Source organism: Arachis ipaensis, chromosome B2 (assembly GCF_059453495.1).
Source record: "Arachis ipaensis isolate K30076 ecotype BB chromosome B2, ASM5945349v1, whole genome shotgun sequence".
Classification (NCBI taxonomy): domain Eukaryota; kingdom Viridiplantae; phylum Streptophyta; class Magnoliopsida; order Fabales; family Fabaceae; genus Arachis; species Arachis ipaensis.
Window position 1 is genome coordinate 18,086,302 of NC_142437.1, and position 18,258 is coordinate 18,104,559.

Here is an 18,258-nt window from a genome sequence, read left to right on the forward strand (position 1 = left end):
ATGAAGCAACAGAAACAGTCACTCATTGTTTGATCGATTGCTCTAGAATTAAAGACGTATGGTCTCAGAGTTATCTTCGTGACTGTCTTCCCCCTCAGAGTTCTAACGACTTTTGGACATGGTGGACTGCATCAACAGAGATACTTAACCCGTTGAAGAATGCTGACCGTAATCCTCAATTGCTTGCCATCATTTGCTGGAACTGCTGGAAAGCTCGCAACCAGTTGATTTTTGAAGGTTCTACTTCTATGCCGTCTGCCATTCTAGCAAGCTCTGTCAAGTTGCTTCGTGAAATCCAAAGAACTCCCAGTTTAGGTCGTCATCTCCATGAGGCAAGCTCTTAGTTGCATGCAATTGGATTTATCATTCTTTCTTCTTTAAGATTTTTCTTCGTTTTTCGACCACGCACCGTCGGATGAATACCTTCAGTGTAGTGTTTTTGGGAAATCCCCACCTTTTATTATGCTGTCCTGCTTTTGGACATCTTTGTATTTCATTTTTTAATAATTAATGAAATATAACCTATTATTTTTGAAAAAAAAAAAACAGAAACAAAATTAGATCACCTTAAACTTTTGTATAGAATTGCAGTTGATCTTAGCCGGAATGGAAAATGGTTCGAATCGAAATTTTTTTTTTTTTTTGTTAACGAATCGAAATTACTTTGAATATTCATAATTTCGTTGAATCTTGATTGAAAAAAATTAGAACCGTAAACTATTGATACTTTTTAAAATATTTATTAAATATTTACAAGTACTTGATTAAATATTATAAATATAAATTACTCAAAATTTTATATTTAAATTATCTATTTTATCTTTAAACGCGACAACCTTTTTAAGTAAAATTTTGAATATTTTTCTAGTACATAATTTCAAATATTCGTTTGAACATTAATATAAATTAAAAATAAAATATTAAAAAATTATCTAACATTAACAGATAAATAACTTTTCTACAAAAACTAATATTGGAGAATCAAATTAACTATCGGTATAAAATACTTATTGAAATATAAAATATAAATTAAAAATAAATTAAACAATATATATATATTTATACATAAATACATAATAATTAATTTAGTGATTGATTTTTAGTGTGTATATAATATTTTTATATTTTTAAAATTATTTTATTTATCTCAAATTCCATTCTTTAAAATAAATTTTTAATTTTAAATTATAAAAATTAAACTATAAATCCTCAAAGGAAAAAAAATTTTTGATATTAAAAAAATAGTTAATATGGACTAACAAGAGATTCATTCCTATATTTAATTTCTATACTTTGTGTTTTACAAATTCATCTCATTGGATATTCTTTTTTGTATTTCGGTATGGTATAGATGCTCTTTTAATCTATTTGCAACAAGACTTTAATAAAAGATGGCCAATATATAAATTGGTTCTGCTAGAGAACCAATTAGGAGGTGAAATTAAACTAGTTAAAAATAGGTCTTTTATAGAAAAAAATAATAACTTTTTATTATTTTAATTTTTTAAATTTTAAAATAAAAAATAAAAAATTAATTTAATTAGCTTATATTACAAATAATTCCCTATACTTTTTCTATATAAATATATACATGGTAAGAAACATAAACAATTAGGGTGGGATCTCTAGGTTTCAGTATATAAATAAGTAGTCACACAGAGCCATAAGTGATTATGATATCATATAATCATACAAAAATGAGCACTACTACGCCTCCTTTCTTTGAGATCCCAGATTGGGACATGTCCCATCATGATGATAACAATGTTTCACACACTTTCTGCTTCACAACCAACAATAATGGATTATTCACAACCCATGTTGTTAATCACCCTTCTTTCATTAATAACACTTCATCACTTTCCTTTGATGATGATATCATTGACTTCTCCATTGATTATTCACAATCACAATCACCAACAACCACAGAGAACATCAAGAAGAAGAAGAAGCTTGAAGATGATGAAGAAGAACAAGTTGATGGTGACAAGGGAATTAGAAGAAATTACATAGGAGTTCGGAAAAGGCCATGGGGGAAATTTGCAGCAGAAATAAGAGACAGAACAAGGAATGGAAGAAGGGTTTGGCTTGGAACATTCGAGAGTGCAGAAGATGCTGCTTTGGCTTATGATCAAGCTGCATTCTCCATGAGAGGCTACAACGCTGTTCTCAACTTTCCATTCAAAAGGGTCAAAGATTCTTTGCAAGGAATGATCATGGATTCTGATTCTTGTTCTTGTTCTTCACCTGCACTTGCACTCAAAGAGAGGAATTGGATCCAAAGGAAGTTGTCAAAGACTAACAAGAAAAAGGAATCATCAGAGAAATCTTCATCATCATCAACAACTAATAATAGTAATGTGATGGTGTTTGAGGATTTGGGGGTTGAATATCTAGAACAACTCCTTAGCATTTCAGATCAAAATACCACCACAACTTAAGTTATTTACTACTTACTCCTTAGCATTTTCTTTCTTTAATTATCCCCTTTCACAAATGTAATTTAGTTTCACTTTATTTGTTTCCTCTTTCTTAATTTTGTTGCTCTTTCTTCGGATTTTCATAAGTCCAATGTTCTAGTAATAAGCACATTTAACAATAATCTCTATAATTCTTTATAAGTCCTTCTCCATTTTCTTTTAGTAGCTTAGGTAGCATTTGGTAGAGAGAGACTGAAAGACTGAGATGAGATTGAGAGACAGGGACTAAGAGACAGAAACTAAAATAAATTTAAGTAATTTATTTGGTGCAAAGTGAGAGACATGAATTGAAACAAAAAAAAAATTTTAATTTAATTTGTACAAAGGGTGAAATTAAAATTAATTAATTAAAATGAGGGTGTTTTAAGTATAAAATGTTATTAAAGTTTCAGTCTTTGTTTATAAAAATTTCAGTTCATATGTCCCTACTTTTTGGAGGTAAGTACTGAAATTTTAGAAACAAAGACAGAAATTTTAATACCAGAGCCAACAAACATGATACTGAGTTTTAGTCTCTCAGTCTCTGTCTCAATACCTTAAAATAAACGTTTCCTTAGTGTGGTAAAGTTTTTGTTTTTTAAAGAGTATAGCATTTATGTTTGGTAAATCAAATTAAAAATGACTTTTAATAAACACAAGCAACAATAATTGTGTTTGGTAAAATAACTCTTAAAATTTAAAAATACTATAAAAGACATAAATTTAAGCGTTAAATATAGACTTTTAAATTTTAAAAAACATAAGGCACCTTTGAAAAACTCTACGTTAGTTACTTTTAAAAGTATTCGAATCTTTTAAAAACTACAAGTACAAGCATATGGTCTTTTTTATTTACCAAACACAAAATGACGACACATTTTCAAAAAATTTTACCAAACTAATCCTTAAACTACTATTTGAAACATGTAAGGGGATATAAATGACAATAATTTTTTTTTATAGATAAAATTGATAGGTAAAATTACACCTATAATATTAACCTAAAAAATTTTATTATATTTTTTATTCTCAGTTATAATCTGACACAACAATATCAAAAGAAAAAAAATACACTTCATCATGATACATAACTGAAGTACCATTAGATCATCAAGACAGCATAAATATTAACTTAATTAGGAGATGAGGATTCTATACAGACCCAAGAATGAAAAAAGTACTTAAAAAATGTGCAATAATAATCATGGCACATAAAAACTCTTAAATTCTCATTTCTATGAAACAATTATCATCTGCTGATCAACAACTGATACTATGTGAAAAGAATAATACTATAAAACCAGAAAATTTTTTTTCCAGCATCAGCTACCAATAATGCAGAATACTTTAATGAAGATTAACACACACATATATATATTTTCAACTACTTCTTATAATTATATATGAAAAGGCTAAAATAACAATATTTTCAAGTCAAAATAATTTTGCTAATATTTTATGACTAGATGGTAGATAGTACTCTCACAATTTTAAATTATAATTGCTGTTGTAACGTAAAAAATTAAGAAACATAATAGTCAGTCTAACACTAATATATTATCAATATAGTATAATTTTATATATAGATAATGATAGATGTACACTAAAATTTAGAATCACATTTATATAAATTATTATCAGATTCTTACAATTTAGATTTTAGAAGAAAAAAATAATAACAAAAGCAAAAATTTTCACAAAACACATATCAATCAGTACCTGATGGATGATGTGCAATCACCACATTCAAGTGTGTTACTAACTTACTATAATGTATCCAAATTAGGTAAACCAAATCTTCATTAAGGCATCAACACATCAATATTAAAGGGGACAGTTACTTGCTTAGCCATTAATAATTAAGGGTTAATTTCATCGATATGCATTATTAACTGGTAAAAAGCAATTCCAAAATTGTTAAATGTTAGCCAATAAAAACTTAAGAAAATGTAAAATCATAATTAAATAAATGTCCACTATGATGATTATTCGCATTATTTTTTTTTTATTTTTCTAAATTTCTATTAGATAACACAGTATAAATCATCTGTACATGAAAACTATTATCCTTAAATGATGATGAATTGACTCAAATTTATTATAATAACGAAAAAATTCCCTCACACACAATGAAAACTCTTCCAGCTAGGGCGGGATGGACAAATAGATTAAAATAATTTTGGTTCTAGAATGTCTATATAATAATATTAATTAATAATATAATTTTCCAGGAAAATAAGAAAAGAAAATCCAACCTACCTCTTATATATTCTTCTCTTCATGAAAGTAATGTTTCCCCCATCATCTGCCAGAAATAGAAGTAGACAATAGAAATTGAAGCTCCACAACCTTAAAACAACACACATTTGTAAGAAATGCAAGAGATAGAAGAGAGAAGAGGATGCTTTGGTGGATGAAAAATAGGGCTTAACGGAGAGAATTGAAGAGAAGAAGCTAAGGATCGGAGAAGAGGCGAAGTGTGCTTTGGGTTTTGGTTTCGGAATTTTAGGGTTCTGTCTTTAGAATGTAAAATGACTAAAATATCCCCCTTCTTAACACACACACTCTTTCATTATTTTACCCGATAGGAAAAAAAACTGAATATCTATGCAACGGGTAGAAAGCAGATATTTATAGAAAACTAACAGAACCAGCTAAAAAAGAAACTAAACTACTCCTTTTTTGGTTGTTCATGGTATTTTTCAGTTTTCAGTCTGATAAGTTAAGAACTAATCCGTCACAGATCTGAATTCTATCTAAAGGTGGATTGCTGCATGTTCAAGGCGAAATTTAAACCCCCAATACTTACTCAAGTGGACGAATAAACTAACTACTCGACCAACCCAAGTTGATTAAACTAAACTAGTCCTAACCAATTCTGTTATGCACATATATACTAGCAGTCTAGCAGACTAACAGAATTTCAATATTCTAACTAACCTCCTTTACACTCCTTATATCTTTATCTCTTTTAACATATAACTAACTTATCTTTTTTGTTTGGACTACTTTTGATATTGTTAAAAAGGGAATGTTAGTTGAAAACTAGTTCCTATTAAAGGTAAACAGTGAAAGGGGCTCTAAAAAATAAATTATTAAGAAAATTATTATATTTCTGCAATTGAATCAAGAGATTGATTTAAGTTAACGGGTAGATATGTTTAGTGTTATATTTATATCAATGTTATATTTTATAAAGTATAGGAATATTTACTGTCATTCAACTTAAATATCAATAGAAGTTAATATATAATTCCATAAATTCTGATGAGAAATAATAGGAGGCAACACTTTTAGTATTAAAAAAAAGTAAAAATGTTATTTGTACAGTAAAATTAGTCACCAATTTATATATAAATATATGTGTAATTTATTTTCAATGTATATTTATATTCCAATATATATTTTATATAGGTAATTGATTTTGGTGGCTGACTATAGTAACTAATTTTAGTGTACATATAATATTACTTAAGAAAAAATTGGCTATTGCTAGTTAAAATATAAGATAAAAATAAAGAAAAGCAATATTACTTAGATAGAACTTCTCATTGAGAATATATATCTAATATAGTTAAATTTAAAAAGAAATTATTACAATTTATCCTAATCAAGTGAACATTTCAATATTTCAAAAAGTATATAAATTTATTATTTAGTTAATATATGAAAAGAGGTTCTCTTCTCAAATTTCGTTCTGTGATATTTAATTATACTTTAATTTAGTTTTGTTTCTTTATTTTATTCTAAGAATTTTTTTTATATTTTATCCCTATCCTTCAATTTCAAATAATTTATTCTACATTTTTTTCCTCTTAACATTCATCTTGTTTTTCTTTTAAAAAAAGTTCAAACGCTGTCACTTTTAGTCATCAACTCAATTCTTTTAGTCTAGTATTCAATAACATATTTTTAGCTCAAAATTTAAAATCAAGAAATTTTATACAATTAACAATAAAAATATACATGGAAATATGTAAAATAAACCAAATTATTATGAATTGGTTCTTCAGTGAGATAATCAAATACAATATGTAAAACTAATAATAAACCAATTATTCCAGAATTTTTCATTTTAATTTACATCATAAATAATAAGGCGTTAAACACTTAATTATGCATGGGAATTGAATTATTAAAAAAAAAAAATACAAAAGGTGTTACCTTATTATGAGTGTACCTAAAATATGATCAGAAAATGTCCCTCAACAGGTATGAATCTCATAATGACCTTCCTTCTGCATTTAATTAGTTAAAGATAAGATAAGAAAATTTCTAGTAGCATATAAAAAATTTCAATAACTTCTAATTAAAGAGTCAATTTTATACGAGGTATAATTCAACTAAAGCTAGAAAGTTTCATGGATTGAAATTCAAGAAGAAAAAATGTAAATAAGATTAATTCATAAATATTTGTCATAATAAATAAAAAAATAACGAATCCTGAAATTTTCATCACTTTTTTTTTGCATCAATATCAAAATTGACTTTGTGTGACAGAGTAATACCCATTGAATCAATTTTGATAAGACTCACTCATTTGTAATATAGAAATTTGTATTTAACGGCAATCCCCATCATTAAGAAATGCGCGACTCAAATAGAAACAAAGTAAATAACACTTTAAAATCAACTTCTAAACTTAAAATTAAAAGAACTCAACACTTCAAATCTAAAACTTAAATATATATCACATACATACACGAATTTGTTTAATTAGTAAAAAAAAAAAAAAAACTCTTAACACTAGACTCATCAATATAATTTGTACCAGCAAACCAAGATTTTTAGAATACATGCAACAATTATTCATTATTCTAACAGATAGAGATATAACAACTATTTATTACCTTAAGAATTTGAGAAATGTAATTTTACAATATGATATTAAAATTTTTATGACTTAAAAATCTAAAATTTAATCTTTGTTGGCCAAAAATAAAAATTTAGTATAAAAAAAAAGATATATGCAAAAAATTCACACAAATTTAAAAAAAAAATCTTACATAAAGGATCATATCGGTTTAATTTTTTTTTTTTAAAAAAAAAGAATAGTTCATGACACTATCATTAATGTAAGTTCCAAATTCTCATAAATAACCAAAACATCACCTCTGCTACATACTGAAATTATATATATATATAAAAGAAAAACTAATAACATTTAATACTATATATAAAGGTACTACATTCATATTTACTAATTTATAATTCTAAAATATTAATCATCAAATTAATCTCTACAACCTATTAAACTCTACTTAATTAATGTGGTTTAAATTTCATTACCTATTTTTGGGGTAAAAACAGTCTCCTATATATTGAAAATATTATCCACTAACATACCCAAACCACCACAACCACAATCCATGGAAAGAAAAACAAAAACTATGAGAATTATGATGGGAATAATTATGAGATCATTTTACTTTACAAACACTTCCTTAACAAAAACAAATAATTATTTCAACTCCTATTTTTCGTTTCAAATACAACCCTCAGATCACCTAATAAGGTTTCAAGAGTAATATTTTGGTTTAGCGCAAAACAGGACAAACTCACAAACATAACACATACAACATACAACATAATTACTCAAAAGATACACATAATGTTAGTTAGAGTTTAGTAACTAAAATACGACACAATTACATAAATTAAGAAATACAAAAATATGTTTAAACTTTAATATAAGAATATAAAACAGTTTGTCCCAAAATATAAATTTTATGTATATAAAATTATTATATTGATTTTTTTTCATCCTTGTGTGCGAGTCATTCTCTATCATATACTAAATTATTTTTTTCCAATATCTAGTTGAAAAAGCCCTCAACTTCAAAGAAATGAAAGTTCAAAACACACTTTATTCTACAAAAATTTTAAACAAATAACAATAAAAATCACCATAATTATATATACCTAATCTAGAAATAATGTTTTTCACACAGGATTATCTAAGATTAGATGGAATATGTAACTAGAATAATAATTTCCAATTTCAGCACTATATTGCAATGTGACAAAAATTATGAGAAGAGAAGAGGGGATGAGAGGAAGAGGAACTACATCTAGAAACTGATTTAACAATAAGGACTAATTTTTATACAGGCAAATAAATATATAAAACCTCAACAAATTCGGCTTAATTATATAAGTCTGTAACTCAATAAAAGAACCTTTCTTAAAAATATCTTTAGGACAAGAATCAAGAAAAAAAAAAGAAAAAAAAAAGAAAAAGAAAAAGTATACTTATATACAACAGATCAGAAAACAGGAGAGTAGTACTTACTTGTAGATGAAGAAAACTGCTTTTATTTTGAATTTTTGATTGTTATTATTATTTTTCCTGCAAACAATAATTAAATTAGCATATCATGATGCTAGCTAAGAAAATTAAAAAATAGATGAAAAAGAGATAGACTTCGATATAAGCTAGCTAGTTTGTACCTTTTGGAAATCTAATCTCATATATTCTCTGAGTTTCTTAGAAGAAACTAAAGATTGAAATTCATAGTGGAAGCATAATAATAAGTAGAAGAAATTAGAATGATTCAGAGAACTCTCACATCATTCAATTGCTTAACTTATATAGCAGCCTAATTGAGACAAACTAACGCTGTAATTATAATTTAATTGGTAGTCACATATTCAAATGTACTATATAATATGACTTTCAAATCAAATGATCAAATTGGAACACAATAATCGATAATTATAAGAGGCTGCGCCTCCATGTGTCCAGGTACATTTGCACTTTTAGTTGAAACATTGAACATTATTATTGGTAAATTAAGTCCATGTACCATGCATGTTCAGAATCTATCAAAACACAAATCAATTCAAATATTCTTATTATTGAATTGATATCATCTTCTAGCTAGCTAGCTTGCATTCATTGAATTGATCTCTTGTACAATTTTAATTAATTAATGAATAATAATAATAATTGGATTGCATATTGATATATATTATGTCATAAAATTTATTGTCAAAAGTTTAAATTGATAGATAAAAATATATGAATATTTATACTTTCAATATATTTTTTTATTTAACATTTTCTTTTTCTAAGTTTGTGTAAATTATGCAAGATTTTTTTCTTTTTGTTTCGCATTATGTAATTTTTTTTGTTAACAAAGATATCATACTCTAGATTATGATTATAGAAATTTTAATATTATCTAAAAAATTATTTATCCAGAAATTTTAAATAATAAAAATACATAAGTAATTTTTTCTCATCATTTCAACTTTCAAGTGGTAACTATTAAATGATAATTCAGGCTTTAATCCAAGCAAATAAGACAAAAAGGACTTGATTTAAATATGTAAAAGCAGATATCATGCGGCGTAAAATCCAAGAAGCAAAGATTGGGAACATCTGGAAATTTTATATATTGCAACTCGGTCCATCATTTTATATTATTTCTAAATCGGAATATGTGTGCGTACCAGGCGCATGCATCAAATTCATTTACAGTATAATGCGGGTGAAGAGAATATAACGCCTTAAACTCCCCTAGATTTATTTTATGTATGCTTGTGAATCTCATCTTGGATCTAGCTTCACCTATAACAAATTTAATTTAGCCTTTGAATGTATATAAAGAACAACGAAATAAAGGGAAATGGGGAAGTTCATTTATACACGTGACTCATCAATTGTGTATCCTTAGCTTTCTTAGGTTTGCTTTCTTAGCTTTCGAACTTTCATGTATTCTTTTATTATTGGTAGAATCCACTATTTAATTATATGATTGAGGGGAAATGTTCTTCACTTTAAAACAAGGTTCTGAAAATCAGATCGGATCTGTCGGTTCGACTGGATTAACTGGAAATCGGTTATTTGACTAGTCTGGTTAATATTAGAAATCGATCCGTAAAAAATTAAAAAAAAAAATTGGACGAATTGGTGGTTATATATATATATATATATAAAAGAAACAGATCTCTCTCAGTTCTCTCTCACAGACGAAGGAAACCTTATCAAAACTGCAGCCACCTTCAAGTTCTAGAACGCGTGCCAGTCCTCGCCATTGTCGCCGCCGACAGTGACAACCCTTTCGAAGGTCTGCTCTGCCCTCTCGAAGGTCAAGCCAGTCGTCGTCGTTGGCCCTGATTTGCTGATTTTTCTGATTTTGTGAAGTTTGGTTCGCTTATGGCTCTCACCGGCGCGCCTCAACTCAGTCGTGGACTTCTCTCATCGCCGTCGCTCACGCATGTTTGCTTCTCGTCGGTGTTTTTTTTGCTTCGTCTCTGTTCTCTCTCTTTCTCGTAGCTTAGTCATTGTCACCGTTGGTAAGCCTCCATCCCTCCACTGCTTCTTCAATTTTATTTTTCGAAGTTAATTACTATTTTTCTGGATTTAATTATGTTGATTGTTGATTTTTTTTCTGGGTTAATTAGTTGTTTTCTGAGTTAATTTTCTTTGTTGTTCATTGTTGTTAACAGAGCTGGATTGTTGTTGTTTTGTTCTGACCTCTGGTTAATTATTGTTGATTATTGGTAATTTTCTAAGTTATTTTTGTGTTATTTTTTCTAATTCTGAGTTAATTTACTAGTTGTTGGCTTGTTGCCAAGTAAAATTAGTTAAACTTAAAAAATCTTAGTTTGTTATATTGATTCTGATTTTCTGAGCTTTGTTTTGTTATACTGATTCTGATTTTTGAGTTGTTAGTTTCTGATTTTTTCTAATTCTTCTAATTCTGAGTTGTTGATGGTACTTTGTTGGGAATGAATGTGTCAATATGCAATTGAGATATTTGAGCTCTTCAACTGGATTTATCTCTGATTTGATACTGGATTTATTTTCAATGGATGCTAACTGCTTGTGTGGTTTGTTTGTTACAGAAAGTACAAAAGGCTCTTTTGCAATTTGATGTCCACTCAAAATCTGCTTTTCAGTTTTATTTTTTATTTTGAATGCTATATAGAATATTTTGGATTCTGGATTTTTAAATGTTATATTCAATTTTGTAATTTAGATTATCTTTATGATGGGAACAAGGAACACTTAATGATGATTATGATTACTAATGAGTATTGTCTTTGTTTAGTTGAAAACTTGTTTTGTTTAATTTTTGAATGCTATATTTAATTTTTGATTATATATTGAATTTTTTTATAATTTTACTGTATATTTAATTAAACTGGTTCAACTACAATTTAATTCCGGTTGGACTATTGAACCATTGAACTAGTCACTTGACTGGTTCAATGATCGGTTCGGTTCTTGCAACCTTGCTTTAAATGAATTATTCCAAAGAAAGAATGTATTGATCCAAAATTAATAAATGAGAACAAATATAGAAAGTTGTGATCAAAGATAAATTAGAAGATTCAAACACTTTTGCCTCTCCCTTAAAAACATTTTAGCTTTCCTACTAAGATTTATAATTTTTTCTAAGACATTTATAACTATAAGTACAAATTAAACATTTATAATTTTTTTAAAACATTTAAAACGTTTAGGTCCAATCTGACTAAGCTTGCGGATTATACAGGCTGATCGATTAATTTTTAGTTTGGTTATTGGCCTCAATTGTCAGAGTAGATTGTTTATAGTTAGTTTGACGGATAATATAGATTGGTTTGTTTATTTTTAAAAAATACAAAAAAAAAAAATCATAACAGGTCATCCATTTAACCTGCGGATTAATCTGTCTAACTTGTTATTTTTTCAAGTAAATCATGTTGAATCCGTTTAGCCTAAAATTTTAAATAACATGTCTGATTTTATAGCTAAAATCCCTACCCATTTAAGCAGATAAATGAATTATCTGAACAGATTTAACTATTTTGATAACAGTACTTGATGGCACTATTTACCCCTTCTTCTCCTCTTTTATTTTGCTTCCTTTTTCACCTAATGCTTCCTTCCCTTTTTTTTCTCCCTTCTTTTTCTTCTTTAGTTTTTGTTTTTGTGTTCAATTTTTCTTTTGAGATCTAGATCTTAATAATCTTCTAGTTAGTTTTTTTCCTTTTGTGATTTAATATTTTTTTTTCTATAGACTTTTTGAATAAACACGGGAATACATATTCTCTATATTTGAGAAAAAAATTATTAGATGAAAGTTTTTTGTCCATATAGAGATATTTATAGATTAGAAAAATGTTCAAATTTATTTGTAGGAGACCGAAAAATTATTTTACTATATTGCATCATGAATGAAGAATATCAAGCTCAAGCAAGAGAAGAAGTAAAAGAAGAAGAGAGTTCAAAGACGAAGAGAGTGAGAGCAGAAAGAAGAATATGGTTTTGAATTGAGTTTTTGGTAGTGAGCAAAATCAAGAGTAACAATGGCTTAGCTCTAGCTATTTATAGTAGGAGAGTGCCAGCTATTTCATTGAGGTCCATACAAGTCAAACTAACTAATTGACACGTGCTTGATTACAAACTGATCACTAACTAACTAACAAACTAATCACAAATTAACTGACAACCACAAGCTGACTAACTGTAATGCTAACCAATTGTGTACCAATCTGTTTTGTACTAATTCTGTTTAGCAGCATTCACTAATACTATCTATCATGACCCCTGCTGTTTGGTTGTTCTGCTTCTATTACTACATTCTGAAAAGAGTGCTTTGGTTCTTTACCATGACTGCTATTGTTCACTCTTCATGAATTTTCAGAACTCTCTGGTTTCCCTTTGTGATCCTCTGTACTAAGCTTACTTTCACCATTGTGTTTTTCCAAGTCTTCAACCATCAATTCGGACCTGAACTCCAGAAAGGTAGCACTAGGCAATGATTTTGTCAACACATCAGCCAGTTGGACAACTCCAGGAATATGACTCACTTGAATAACTTTTTTAGTGACATAATTTCTTACAAAATAGAGATCAGTCTCAAAGTGTTTTGACCTTGAATGCAGAATTGGATTTGCTACGAACAACACAATACTTAAATTATCATAATAAACTGATGGGGCTATTAAAAGTGTAGCTCATAATTCAACCACAAGGTTCTTAATCCAAATTAGTTCAGTAACTAAGTTAGCCATAGCCTTGTACTCTGCTTCAGTACTAGACCTGCCAATAACACCCTGCTTCTTTGAGCTCTACGATATCAGATTGCTTCCAAGTAAAACACATAAGCCTCTAGTGGACTTTCTATCATTTGGGTCTCCGGCCCAGTCAGAATCACTATAGGCTTTAACAGTTTGAACATTTATTTTGTATAAGTGTAAACCAAAGCTAAGTGTCCCCTGCACATATCTCAAAACTCTTTTTACAACTTCCAATGATCATCCAAGGAATTTTGCATAAACTGTGAAACCTTGCCCACACAATATGCTAATTTTGGACGAGTGACTGTAAGGTATTGTAAACTACCCACAATGACTCTGTAGAGCTTAAGATCCTTGTACACCGAGCCCCAAAGACAAAAAACCGAATTGAAGAAGGTAAAGGTGTGTGGCAAGGCTTGCAATGCTCCATTTTTGCTTTCTTGAGCAGGTCTTTGGCATATTTCTCTTGTGACAATAGTAGACCACCACTAGCAGTTTTAGTGACCTGAATCCCAAGGAAATAATAAAGTTCACCCATATCTTTCAATGCAAACTTGTTAATTCAGGTGCCTAATTACCTGAAAAACTGCTTCATCCGAGTCTCCAATGATGATTATATCATCTACATATACCAAGACAAACAATGAGGAGCCATTTTTAAACCTGATAAAGACAAACACATCAAATTTTGTTGAATTGAAGCCAAGATGATGGAGAGGTGTGGATACCTTGTAGTACTAGGCTCTTGGTGCCTGAGTTAGACCATAGAGAGTCTTTGTGAGCTTGCACACTAAACTGCCATCCCCGATTTCATAACCCTTTGGCTGTTTCATATATACCTCTTCGGCCAAATCACCATGTAAGAATGCATTGTTTACATTAAGCTGTCTAATCTTCCAATTCTTTGATAGTGCCAAAGTGAGAACAATACGGATTGAAGTAGGTTTTATCACTGGGCTATATGTTTCAGTGAAATCAAAGCCTGGCCTCTGAGAAAAATCTTGAGCTACTAGACGAGCCTTATATTTTTGAAAACTACTATCGGAGTTGTATTTAACTCAAAAGACCAGCGGCTACCCACGACTTCTCTTCCCTGAGGAAGAGGAACCAATTTCCAGGTTTGGTTTTGCATAAGCGCATCGTATTTGGCATCTATTGCAGTTTTACACTCTGGTTTGGACAGGGCATATTTGACTGTCCGTGGCTCAATACTAGCTAGAAAGGATCTGGGCTTAAGGACTCCACTCTTACTTCTAGTGGTCATATGGTGAATGTTTGAGCTGGGGATAATTGGAATTGGGTGGCCATCAGCAAAGGGAAGGACTATTTCCAAGTCTGAAATGGGAATTGGAATGGGTGTGGCTGATGTGGCTACAGGTCATGGTGAAGAAAGGGTAGGAAGGGTGGCTGTTGGAGACAGAGAAGTGGTGCTGCTAAGGCTGTTTCTACCTGAGAGTGGTAGTAAGGGAGATCTTGACTCTATAATATTGGGTGAAGGTTGTGAAGACTACATAAAAGTGTTGTGTTAAGACTGAGTTATGTCTATATTTAGTAGTGGGATGGTTGGGGTTAAGTGAGGATCAAGGGACAAATTAGATTTGGTTGTTGAGGAGAGTGCAAAATTTTTTAAGGGAATTGGTGCTCATCAAATACCACATTACTTGAGATCACTATTTTACCTTATGCAGTGAGGCACTTGTAGCCTTTGTGCTCGGCATTGTAGCCCAGAAAAATGCATGGTACTGATCTGAATTTTAGTTTGTGCCTATTGTATGGCCGGAAGTATGGAAAACACAAGCAGCCAAAGATCCGTAGGCTTGTATAATCAAATTTCTTTTCAAACAACTTATCAAACGGTGATAGCCCTTGCAAAACCTGTGTTGGTAGCTTATTTATCAGATGAATTGCTTTCATAAAAGTCTCTCCCTAATACTTAGTTGGCATTCTAGCACCTGCTAGCATAGCTAAGCCTTTCTCCACTATGTGCCTGTACTTTCTCTCAACACTGTCATTCCGCTGATGCTCATGTGGGCAGGAACACGTATATAATACACTTTGCACCTATAGATCCTTGGCTAAGCTAAAAAATTCAACAACATTGTCAGACTGGAGTATTTTAATTTTAGTGTTCAATTACAACTCAACTATTTGTTGGAAACATTTAAAAACCAATTTGATTTAAGAACGAGTCTTAATAAGGTAAAGCCAAGTGTATTACTATAAGCATCAATAAAGACAACAAAATAAAAATTTCTATTCAAATCAGGAATGGGGACATGCCCCCAGATATCTGTGTATATTAATTACAAAGAATTTGAAGGAGGATAAGGAAGAGTATGTGACTTTCTAATACAATAGGATGCACAAGAATTTTTATTCAAAGAAGCAACAATATTGCAAGATCTCAGAATAAAAGAAACAACATTATTTGCAGCATGGCTTAATCTATTGTGCCACAAGAGAAACTGGTCAACAGTGGACATAGTTGAGACAAAAGCAGCTGACTTATTTGATGGAATAAAATTGAGAAACTTATACATTTCCTTCTCAACTTTGTCATGTATGACAATCTCTTTAGTTCCCTGAGATTTTACACAATAACCATTAGAGTGGAATTCAAAATAGACATTGTTATCACAGCAAAATTTATATACACTAAATAAATTCTTTGTGATGTCAGGTACATGTAGCAATTTGTGCAACAAGAATTCTCTATCACTCAAATCAATTTTAAAGAAAGACTTTCCAACAAGGTTGATATGCAAACCTGATCCGTTGCCTACAATTACTTGATCTGCACCTTCATACTTCTCTCCTTCAATTAGATTCTGCTAGTCTGAGATCATATAGTGTATAGCACCCGAATATGGATACCAACATAGTGTATAGCACTTGAATCTGGATACCAACTCTGATATTGCAGTGTTGCAGGTGTAACCAATACATTACTCAAGTTTTCTTGCGAACCTTGCAGGGTTTGTGAATTTGAGCCTTCATATTGAGTCTTGGAGCTTTCTGGTCGGTCATACTTATACCAGCATGTCTTGGCAGTGTGCCTAAGCTTATCACAAACTTGACAAATAGGTCTGTCACTATTGAGCATTCTTGAATCACTATAAGGCTACTACCTTTCATTGTTAAACATTCTTACCCTTTAGCACCACTAAAACTTAAATTATAAGCTTGAGTTCCAAATCTGGATCTGTTTTCACCAAATTGTCCATCATTATGAAAATTGCTGCCACCTCTCATCTGTCTTTAACCACCTCTACTTCTATGGTCTCCTCTAAAATCACCTCTAAAACCAACTTTTGTGTTATAGTTCTGAGAGTAACCTGGTGCATTTTGTGCCACATTTGCTTGTATGAACGATTTTGGTTTTCTGAATCTCTCTAACATACTTTTATTAGTCAATAACAAAGCCTCTAGTTCTCCAACTGAAATACTCAGTGGTCTTAGCACTACTGAGGTGATTATCGAGCTCTACTATTCATTTAACCCGTTTAGAATAGCATTTACACTTTCACGCATTGGTTCTTCTATCGAAGCTAAAGCATCAATCGTTTCTTTTTAGAGAGCTAACACATACTCATTTACTGAACTTCTTATCTTAATACTACTCAATTTATGTTTCAATTGCATTATATTTGCTGTAATTTGTGAAGAAAAGTGATCTAACATTTTTCAAACTTCATACGAATAGATGCACCCTACCATTTCGAGTGGTGAATGACTTGATCATTGAAGTAAGAAGCTATGATTTGAGCAACGCATCCTATCTCTTCCAAGCAGCAAATTTTGGTGTTACTTTTCCCGATCCATCAAGCCTTAATGGAATTCCCTCTCCTGTAATGTGATGAAGCATATTGTGGCCTTCAATCGTTGATTTTGCCTGATCTTTCTACTGTAAGAAGTTGGCATCGTCGAGTTTCATAGAAATTAAGGAAGAAGTAAAATTTGGAGTTTTGTTTGACTGATTCATTGAGTTTTCAGCTCGCTGATTGTTATCTACCATTAAATTGAATAGGAAGGAGCTCTGATACCATGAAGGATATCAAGCTCTAAGTAAGAAAAAAAGTAGAAGAAGAAGAGAGTTCAAGGATAAAGAGAGTGAGAGCAAAAAGAAAAAGATGGTTCTAAATTTAGTTTTTGGTAAATTTAGCAAAATCAAGAGTCACAATGACTTAGCTTTAGCTAGTTATAGCAGAAGAGTACCAACTATCTCATTGAGGTCCATACAAGCCAAACTAACTAATTGACACATGTTTGATTATAAATTGATCACTAACTAACTAAAAAAATGATCACTAACTAACTAATAACTACATACAAACTGACTAATTGTAATACTTACCAATCGTATATCAATTCTGTTTTGCACTAATTAATTCTATTTAGTAGCATTCACTAATATTATTTATCAATGAAAAACAAAAGATACTATTTTTTTTGTTTTTATTCATTAAACATTTTTTATAATCAAATATTTTGTCTCTAATTTATAGTTTCACATAAAAGATATTTATTTATTTTTATATATAAAACTAATATTTTTTATTTTCTGTAAGTATCGTTTGGCTAATTTTATAAATAAATATTATTTCTTATGTAAAAAAATTACTTAATAACTTCTATATCACTAAGCATTTAAAACCATCGAAAAGAAAAAATAGAAAAATCATAATAATAGATAACAAATTTAACAATAAAAATTTTGTTTAAATAATTTAAATATATCTTATTTAATATTTATTATTTCATTAAAATTAATAAATATTAAATA

At 29.7% G+C, this 18,258-nt stretch overlaps 1 protein-coding gene across 1 annotated transcript; it reads left to right on the top strand.

Moving 5' to 3' along the window:
• The first annotated feature begins 1,641 nt into the window (after positions 1–1,641).
• Positions 1,642–2,501, top strand: LOC107626954 (ethylene-responsive transcription factor 1B). Its single transcript, XM_016329836.3, has one exon. It carries the CDS (start codon positions 1,674–1,676, stop codon positions 2,439–2,441), a length of 768 nt encoding a protein of 255 aa, XP_016185322.2. The 5' UTR covers positions 1,642–1,673; the 3' UTR covers positions 2,442–2,501.
• The last annotated feature ends 15,757 nt before the right edge of the window (positions 2,502–18,258 follow it).

What these genes read in the sequence shown, in the direction of transcription:
- LOC107626954 (XM_016329836.3), top strand. Translation starts at nt 1,674, where the DNA reads ATGATATCATATAATCATACAAAAATGAGCACTACTACGCCTCCTTTC.